A 10,538-nucleotide genomic window follows, 5' to 3' on the forward strand; every position below is an offset into this window, starting at 1 on the left:
AGCATGTTCAGTTACAATATTGCTCTGTAGTGTCCAGATGATACAGTTTTGCTTGCAAGAGGGACAAAGCTAAAGAAAACCAGCAAAGAAAAAAAATCAGAGCCTTTATCTTTTGGTCAAAATTTCTCAATGTTTGGCCGTTGCGGACGTACATTTTTTTCGTTGCGGACGTACAAATTTATATAATTTGTACGTCCGCAATGAAATTTAATGACATTATTTCTTAATACTGAACAGGGATGCAAAATCAAGACGCCTCATGCAGAGAAAGTCAGTTATCAACTTTCAAAATATGCAAACTTTATTTGTTTGAAACCAAAAGAAAACAAGGTTGTTAAAGATGGCAGTTTTGGGAGTGAATGCCCGCAACAAGAGGTCATTTTTCACATTCGTACAGGGGTAAAAATAAACTTGCTCTGATTTTCTTGAAATTGACAGCAAATTGTTTATCTATTATTAGTGGGGTTTCGGAAAAGAATAGTTTGCACTATCTGCAATGTCAAATTACTGAGAAAACGAGTATCGAATTTTGACCATTTGTGTGACATATTTACGAACTGCCTTATTATGGATTCTTTCGTGTAAAATGAAAATACCTCAGATTATTATATACGTAGATGGTATTCATGATTCGATTGTCGGATTCAATTACCTTTTTTTTTTTAAATCAACGTTAAAATACATCATATCGTTGTAATTTATTACGCTCTAAAATCTAAGTAAATACTCACCTTTCTTTCTTTCGAATATTATACACGAGAAATTGAATTTCTGATACGTTTCTGTCTTCGTTTTCTATATTGTTAAAACCGTATTATTTAATATACGAGAAACAGTCTTTCATTTTCACACTGATAAATTAGGATCTGATAAACGAAATCCTATTACCATGAGAACGTTATCCAAATTTAGCCGAAATAATTCGAATTTCTGCTCATTTTAATGTTTGATTTATCAGGTAATATTTTTTTCTGAGAATTGAAATTAAGGGCTCACAACAATTTACTATTATTTGATGGTGTGGAATCTTAAAGGAACTTATACAAGAATCATGAGAATTCGGACGCGGAAAATTATGCAATAATGGTAGCTTACATTAGTAACGTAACACACTCAACCTACATGATATGTAAATACAAAAGGAGAGCGCTAAAGTTAGAATTTTATCAAATTAATTGAACTTTAAATTCTCTTGTATTTTGTCATCAATTTGAGAGCCTATTTTAGTAATTTTATAAACAGGAAGTTCGTTGGAAGTTCCGAATTATTGTTTTTAGCCGTCGCTTTGATAATTCAGTCTATTTAATTTCAATCACACCATGACAATGGAGATTGACAATTGGTTTAGCTGGATCATTTGGTTGGATCGATATATTGAAAGAAGTTTTGACGGATTCTGAATTTGCATGATTTAATTAAAGAAATACACAAAATAACGATATTATCATAATGTCATGATTTAATTAAATGTGGAGTATATAGGGCCTACAGATAAGTTAACGCTAATAACTTTCTTTTCATGGACCTACGTTTTTGATGTGTTTTATATTTTGTTTCTTTGTGCGCAGTTGGTGTTTTCTGCTGCCTTCAATCAGTTTCAGTGAAAAATAAGCCTCTCATAGCAATTTAAATTGGTAAATCTACTTGTAACATAAACGAAAGTTGTACTTTTCTACATAGATTTCACTCGTTCAACACGATCAAAATATATTTTAAATTTTCTTTCTTTCTTACTTTCTTTTTTCCTTTCTTTCTTTCTCTTTCTTTCTTTCTTTCTTTCTTTCTTTCTTTCTTTCGAACATTATACACGAGAAATTGAATTTCTGATACTTCTGTCTTCGTTTTCTTTATTGTTAAAACCGCATTATTTAATATTTACGGGAAAGAGTCTTTCATTTTCACACTGATAATTTCGGATCTGATCAATTATGCTTACTTGAAACGAAATCCTATTACCATGACAACGTTATCCAAATTTAGCCGAAATAATTCAAATTTATGCTCATTTTAATGTTTGATTTATCAGGTAATATTTTTTTCTGATAATTGAAATTAAGGGCTCACAACCATTTAATTCAGATTCAGATTCAGATTGTATTATTTTCACATAAATCTACAACATCACATACAGAAATATTTATGAAATAGATGGTTGCACATATTAAATTATTACAATTAACACACAATCATCATTATCATAACTATTTATAATAATAATACTACATATAATAATAATAATGAAAAAGTACAAAAGGAAAAGTTAATAAATTGGATGATAATAAATACTGATAATAATATAGCAATGACAATGGAGGTGGTAGGAATAATAATGGTAGTAATACCACAATAATAGTGATTATTTGATGGTGTGAAATCTTAAAGGAACTTATACAAGAATTCGGACGCGGAAAATTATGCAATAATGGTAGTTACACACTCAACCTACATGATATGTAAATACAAAAGGAGAGCGCTAAAGTTAGAATTTTGTCAAATTACTTGAACTTAAGATTCTCTTAGCTGAGTTAGCTGTGTCAGACCCATATGGGTTTTTTTGTCATCGATTTGAGAGCCTATTTTAGTAATTTTATAAACAGGAAGTTCGTTGGAAGTTCCGAGTTATTGTTTTTAGCCGTCGCTTTGATATCAATCAGTCTATTTAATTTCAATCACACCATGACAATGGAGATTGTCAATTGGTTTAGCTGGATCATTTGGTTGGATCGATATATTGAAAGAAGTTTTGAATTTGCATGATTTAATTAAAGAAATACACAAAATAACGATATTATCATAATATCATGATTTAATTAAATGTGGAGTACATACAGATAAGTTAACGCTAACTTTCTGTTCATGGACCTTCAACTTCGTCAGTACTGCTGTTTTCTTTGTTTTTTTTTCCAAATTTGTCATTTCAAAAATACCAAATGACAATTTGAATGACTTATCCTTCACTTTTAAGCAATTTATAAACAATTTTATTTTTTTACACTTACGCTGGGATCACTGAATAGGTCCTTAAGTAAATAGTTATTAAAATATATTACATTTGTTGTCATAATATGTGAAAATTTCAATCCTAAGTTCCAATTCCAAATGGTCAAAGTAGGACACAGTCAAACTCAGCGCCGCTTTTCTTGTTAAAATTTCTCAATGGTCCTGTTCAGCATAGTTTAATCATATTTTAAAGTTGTCATACAAGTTAAATAATCCTACGGAATACCCGCCTACCTTCAGGGTGAAACAAAATACAACGTGGACAAAAGAAGATGTGGTGAAAATTAGATGTACATCACGCCAAATGTTAACCTGAGAATATCTTGAGCTGAAAAACCAACTTCCAGAGTGCTTACAACAAAGACTACCAAAAATATATTAAAGAAAAGAAAATAATCCTCGGCATACCACCATTTTACCACTCAAGCTAACATCGAATGCTCTATAATTATATTGGACCCAATAAATAATTTTGTTTCGAAATGGGTTGTTTCTATTCATCTCTTCCCAGAGATTATAACTTTTCAGTGAAAAGAGGTAATGGAGCTCAAGTTAATTTTCAAAGGAGTCCGCCGAAGGCTATTTGAGCAATTTTTAGATTATGAATATTCATGCGTAGCCCCTTGATTGGTCAAGAGGATAATCTTCCAACGAACCACACGGCAAGTTCGACGGATACGGCTCGTCGATTTTGGAGTAAATGCGCAGCCGCGTTTCGCTCTCTCTTTTCTTTTCCTGTCTCAAATGAACAAGGGAGGAAGTGGCGGCCGACGTTTGATGTGCGCTTATGTCGATTGTCTTTTCGGGACATGCAAAGGAAGCTAATTTTATACTTATATGGGTCGATCCTCCTATGGAATTCAACTGCAAGTTGCTTTTAGCGTCACATTTGCTCTAGCTATCGTCAGAACAACATCTCATCAATACAATCATTCTACTATTTTAAAAAGTTATTAGGATTCTTAATTTGTTGGAATAATACTTCGATATTGGAATATACTTGTGTGCAAGAATCGTCATCATGTTTCGTCAAGTTGCTGTGGTTTTGTTTTATTGCTCGCTATCTGTTCTACAGGTGCATTGCTTCATCAATGGATGGTAAGTACATTTTATTTAAATACTGAGAAAATTTTAATTAAGTTATGTAATTTTGTTTTTCAATATTCACATTCAATCCAATACTTTTTTACATCAATTTAATTCAATTTAATTTAATTTAATTCTTTTTTACATCAATTCAATTCAATTTAATTCAATTTAATTGTATTCACCAATTTTGAATAATATAACAAGCATGGTACAAATATTAAAGTAGTATTACATGGACACAATTTATATTATACATGCCGTAATTAAATGAGTTCATTATAATATGGTATAATCATGATCGTACAAGTACAACACTTTACAGTAACTGTTGGGCATCGTCAAATTATGACACATCTAATTTTGGCCCAGTGAAACGACAGAGAAATTTGTAAAAATATCTATTATTTTATTTTATTTTGCTCTGAATTGTAAGAACATGCAATAATTTGTCAAATAAAACATTGTTTACGTGTGCTGGTAACTATTTTGAATTGCATGTTTAAAGTCGAACAACAACAACAATTCGGGTGCATGTTTGATGAGAAAATATTAATATCCATGTGTCCATTTTTGGCAAGTTGTGTTTTGAATATACAGCGTGTACTGTTACAATACAAAATTTAGTTGGTATTAAAAAAAACAATAAAACTTGAGATGTGTTTTAATAACCAGTTGTTTTCTTTCTCAATTATTTGACAGGTCGCAAGCAAGTAATCTACTTCTAGCTGGTTCAAAGGTAAGAATTCTAGTTGTTTACCATCCGAAATTAAATTTTGAAATGTCTGTTACAAGTTGAGTTTTTCTTTGGTTACTTTTCAAGAGCACTTCAACCTGGGATATATCGACTGTTTGCCCGTTAGAATGTGACTTTATTGACAAATTTCTATTTCAGTGCTACTTTATTTTCTGTTTTCTTCTTTGTCTAGATTATCCAAGCAAAATGATCACAATTTTTGAGGCGATACTTTAAATAGATTCCTTTACATATTGTCTTATAAGCAAAAAAAGGTTTGATAGGCTAGAGGAGGTTTTCCGTGTCCCGGGTTGCCGTCCTTTTTAGGACGTACATGTTCTCATGTCTTTGTAAATTGTAAATATTCCATGAGATTTGCCAAAATTTAAGAAATTCCGTTAACATACTTTCACCTTGTTCAGACATCGGATATCAATAGATTCCCGTAGTTATTCAATTGAGTAAATTATGAAGCGCTTTTATTTCTCTTATTTGTATATATCTTTGTTACTTTCTACTGTTTGCTCTAAGTCTCCGAAGCGCACCCGCATAATGCATGGTTTTATTGTTGCTTGTGTTAAAATAATCTTTTAAGTGCTTTGACATCCATTTGAGTGCTATTCGTCTTTATGTATTACGCCACTTAGCCCAGATTAGTCCATAATCGGGCACCTATGATTTTTTTGCAGCTTTTGAGACCTCCCCGTATGTTTGTTGTGTCTTGTTGATTTGTTTGAAACCTGTTTTTCACTTGTTTCGGCACAAGTGGTGTATAAACATGATACAATTTTGAATACATGTTTTGACTTTTGTTCGTGGATTGGAGGGATTTATATTTTGCTAATGGTCTGAATTTTAATGGAATATTTCATTCAGTACGTCATACATGTATCATCATTTCTTTCCTTTCTATATTGTAGACATTCAAAAGGTTTTTTTTACGTTAAAAAATGCAGTATTAGGGAGTGTCCCGTCCATAGCTGTTGTGTTGTTGGCTTGCATGGTTTGAATGGGTCAGGGTTATTTTACTTAAAAATTTCAACACCTAAGTGACCGGATATGTGAGAATAACACAGTGAAAAATACATACAAAATTATAAAAGCGGCTTTCTTTGCCTGTAGCATTTTTACTTTAAGAATTTGGATTTTTCAGAAGCGATATTAAGTCTGGGGTTTATGTTTTGGCAAAAGTTGTGGATTATCATAGAACATTCATTAGGTCAACAAAAGTTGAAAACAAAAAACAAGTCTCTGGTTAAATTTTGGTTGGACATTTCCATAACTGGTTAACAAGTGATTATGTAGATCATAGATGTATATAAATGAAAACATTTCTGCGAAAAAAAACGGCATGCCTTTGAGTCTAAATTGTTTTCGGTAAATTTTGTTAAATCGGATACAATCGTGACATGTATAACGAGGTTGGGATCATACTATTATAATTTTCACATGAATGAAGTTGTGGTGTGTTTGGTGACTTGGGTTGTGTCCATATTCTTAAATATTTTTAGATTTTACTTTGTTCTTTCATGCATCATCTCTGGTTCTTTGCTTCGCTTGTTTTGTGGTAGTCCTCAAAGTTTGTCTTTGATTATTGGTATCTTTTGGATGTTTCTCCTTTCTTATTCCCACGGGTTTCTTGATCTTGTTTGTATCCTTTTATGCCTTCTGTAATCTTATTGACTTCAAGTGTAGCTTTAATTGAAAAACACAATAATGCAAATCCTCTTTAGAAATGTATGTCGTAAATGCCACCACCACACAATGCGCATTTTGGGGGAAGAGACGTCTTAATACTTCCTATGCGAAAAGGGAATAGTCGTGTTGCATAAATATGTTTTATCCGATTGTTGAATAATTTCTTCCTCCAAGTATTCCTAGCAGTCCCTTATATTAATTAATCCCTTCTTTGATTATATGAATGTTTTATGAACGCACCGCTGTTTTACATGCGTGTGCCGCTGTTATGAAAGCGTATAATGTTCAAATAAATAAATCTAAATCTAAAAAAAAATGAAATGTAGAATTCTCATTTGTGCAAAAATATAAGCAGGGTTAATTTTTTTTAGCATACTTTCGATACAGGACGGGTTAACTTAAAATGGCCATCAATTGCGGAGCATCTTGTCGATAGGATTTTAGGATAATAACGTGCCTAAACTAATTGAGTCGTGCGTGGTAATGAATTTATGATATCATCATCTAAATTAGGTTCTTCTTTTCATGAAAGGATGACTCATCGATATGGAACTTTACCACTATTGGTGTCGATAAATCGATCTCATACGTCATCATATTCTTTTTGGGCTTAAAATTGTTGGAATTCTCCATTTTAGGCCCATTGTTTAGATTAAAAAGGGTGAAAAACGATGACTATTGTCTTGAAGAAATCGTATTAATAAAACGAAATAAACAATTCCCGTGTTTATACTGTAATTTCTGATCAGAGGCTGCTATCATTTTAAGCTATTTCATTTTTTTTAAAGTTTTATTTAATTATGTATTTTGTTCGTGCTTATATGATGCTGATTTGAATTTATTGTTATTTATTAACCATATATTTTTGACATCTCTTCCACAGACTTATTTGTCTTACTCTGACAGCATAGCAGCTGGAGCGAACCACGCCATGTCGGAGTGTAAACACCAGTTCATGTGGGATCGATGGAATTGTCCCGACAACTCGCTGTCGTTATTCACCGAGTTGAATCGTAAGTTGATTTTAACTTTTTAACGTAACTTGCAATAGGAAATTAATAAAAGCAATACAGAATGTACCCTCAGTTGGGTAGAAAAAATGTCTAATGCCATATTGTTATTAGTAAACGCAACGAGTATTCATCATTTTATTTTTACACAATATTTTCTCTCAAACTTTAGAATACAATATGGGCCTAAATATGAATTAGCATGCAGGAGTAAAATGGAGATTAGTGCAGCTGTAACCTAAGGGAGCGATCGTTATTTATGGCAGGGGGAATGGGTAAATTAAGGGGAACATGAAATTTTTTGTGGTCTTGAGGGGAACCTGAAATTTTAGTTGAACCAGGAGGGGGATTGTTAAATTTTAAATGGAGAAAATTGGGAAAACAAGGGGGGGAACACGAAGATTTTGAGCGGACGCGAGGGGGAACGCGAAAATTTTTGTCGATATTTTTGCCAAAACACCCATTCCCCCCCCCTGCCGTAAATAACGATCGGTCCCTAAATAGAAAATTAACTTAAAATCATCAGAGAGTGTGTTTGATTTGGTTTTACACTATAATGCATGTTCCAGTTCCTTTTAATAAGTTGTTACACGTATTTCTTTCTTTAATATACAGCTACTCGTGAGATGTCTTTCGTCCATGCCATCAGCACTGCAGGGGTGATGTTCACGCTGACCAAGAATTGTAGTATGGGCGACTTCACCAAATGTGGATGTGACAACAGCAAAGTCGGACAAATGGGTAAGTAATGAAATACCGTACATAACGCTTTTTTTTGTCATTGTGCTTTTATTGAAAAAAGCAAACCACATACACATGATTACATATCGGTATGCCTATTTCGAACTTGACAAAAACGTCATGAAATGCCTCAACTGATAAAATAAAATACTCTTGAAGAATAACATTATTTTGAGTGAGAGATGTCCGTGGTTTTCGGTCACTCTGATCATGACGGTTTCTTAGTCCAAACATTTGCAGGAATATAATAATATTTATATACTTTATACGGCCATTATGACATGGATGTCTTGAAATCAGTTACATATGTAAATAAAACGGTTAAAATGACAAGCGATACAAGTACTGGAATATAAGAAAACACCCTTCAAATTATTTTATAAATTATTTCATTTCATCTGTTCCCTTGCAGTGACTCGTTTTTAAACATTTTTTTCCACTCAAACTTTCCGTTTCATTTGCCCCAGTCATTGACCAAACATGTTTCTCAATCATTTATAATTTTATTTAATTTGAATAATTAATTAAGTTATACATGGATGTAAGTTTTCTGTATTTTTACAGAATTCAGGTTTTTTTTGTAGTCCAGATTTACGCAATATCTTTTATTTTCAGCCCGTTTTGGGGCTTTGTAGCCCCCATTTACGCGCTTTTTCCCAATTTTCCGTATTTTTTTCTTCAGGGTTACTTACATGTAGGCCTACATCCCTGGTTATAACATGCAAATAAATGGGAATAAATATGTTTATTTGACCAGTGTATTCAATGTTATATCTTGACTAATTTGATTGTTTTTTCCTCACTTTTTAGGCGGTGACAACTGGCAATGGGGTGGTTGTAGCGATAATGTTGATTTTGGTGAGAGAGTTTCCAAGACGTTCATCGACGGTTTAGAGACGGGTGAAGATGCGAGAGCTGTCACCAATCTCCATAACAACGAAGTTGGAAGAAAGGTAAGAGTATTTTTCCTTAAATTTACTTTCAACTACTAGTGAAAAGTAACCTATTGGTTTTATCTGTAACTGCTGGAGGACAAAAAAGGGGAAAGAACATAATTCGTGTGTAGACAATTTCGTAAATATGTAAATTCCTAATGCTATCTTCAGTAGACGAGAAGAATACTGTTATATGGCCATGTATAACGTGTGCCTAAAGTAACTTTTTAATTGAGCGTGAATGCTGTAAGAAATACTCTAGTGAAACAGAATCTGCAAGTATATTTAACGTCCTTAATTGTTTTCATTTTTTTCTTTATAGGTTGTTCGTAAGACCATGCAACGACGATGCAAGTGTCACGGTGTGTCAGGTAGCTGCTCAATCCAAACCTGCTGGGATCAACTCGCTGACTTCCGCGTCATCGGATCTATACTCAAGAAGAAATATCTGGATGCTGTCCGTGTCGATTATCTTCGTGGTCAACTCATCGATGGACTGGTTACTTCCACCAACGAAGAACAAGAAACAAGCGAGGATTCTACTGCTATGAAAAAGAGGAATTTGGTGTACTTAGAGAGGTCCCCTGATTACTGTAACGCAAATTCTACCATCGGTACCCGCGGTACGGAAGGCCGTGAGTGTCTGCGACATCCTAAAGATGATGCTTCAGCTGATGAAATGGACGCGTGGCAACAACGTAGTTGCAAGAGACTATGTACTAAATGTGGACTTAGAGTAAAGAAGACTAAGATTGTGGTGGAGACTAGCTGTAATTGTCAATTCCAATGGTGCTGCAACGTGAAGTGTGATAAATGTAAAACGGAGAAGAACATTTTTACTTGCGAGATTTTATGAACTTGAGCTGGACAGTTTTTGTACAACTCGTGGATTTAGTGCCATTGAAACAAACTTATCAATATTTTTCGGCTACCTACAGTTGGAGTTTGACGTTTGAACTGAAAGAGACGTCTTGCAATAATATGAACTGTGCCATTTTGATGAATTTATGCTGCTGCCATATAAAGCGAATATACTTCATACTTGGAAGTATGAAAAAAAACACCTTTTTTTAAGTATTTAAAAATATTAAATTATTGCAATATGATGACAGGAAATAAGCAAATGTAAATGTCATAAATATAATTATGAATCAAGTTTTGGCAATTATTTCAACAAACTGAACTTTTGATGTTGATGTTTCCAAAACGAAAAGCCTGAGTACAACACATGACCCTAATTTTATAACATTATAGATGCCGGGTTTATAAAGGTCATGAAAACGTTATAGGGAAAAACAACAACGCATTGTTGTCAAAATTTTTATTAGTAAA

General features: G+C 33.1%; 1 protein-coding gene across 1 annotated transcript; it reads left to right on the forward strand.

The window, feature by feature from the left end:
- The first annotated feature begins 3,741 nt into the window (after positions 1 to 3,741).
- Positions 3,742 to 10,201, forward strand: LOC140143692 (protein Wnt-8-like). Its single transcript, XM_072165507.1, has 6 exons — positions 3,742 to 4,098; positions 4,789 to 4,825; positions 7,404 to 7,533; positions 8,146 to 8,271; positions 9,082 to 9,224; positions 9,529 to 10,201. The coding sequence occupies exons 1-6, from the start codon at positions 4,022 to 4,024 to the stop codon at positions 10,060 to 10,062; spliced, it is 1,047 nt and encodes a 348-aa protein (XP_072021608.1). The 5' UTR covers positions 3,742 to 4,021; the 3' UTR covers positions 10,063 to 10,201.
- The last annotated feature ends 337 nt before the right edge of the window (positions 10,202 to 10,538 follow it).

This window comes from Amphiura filiformis, unplaced genomic scaffold, assembly GCF_039555335.1.
Source record: "Amphiura filiformis unplaced genomic scaffold, Afil_fr2py scaffold_25, whole genome shotgun sequence".
Classification (NCBI taxonomy): domain Eukaryota; kingdom Metazoa; phylum Echinodermata; class Ophiuroidea; order Amphilepidida; family Amphiuridae; genus Amphiura; species Amphiura filiformis.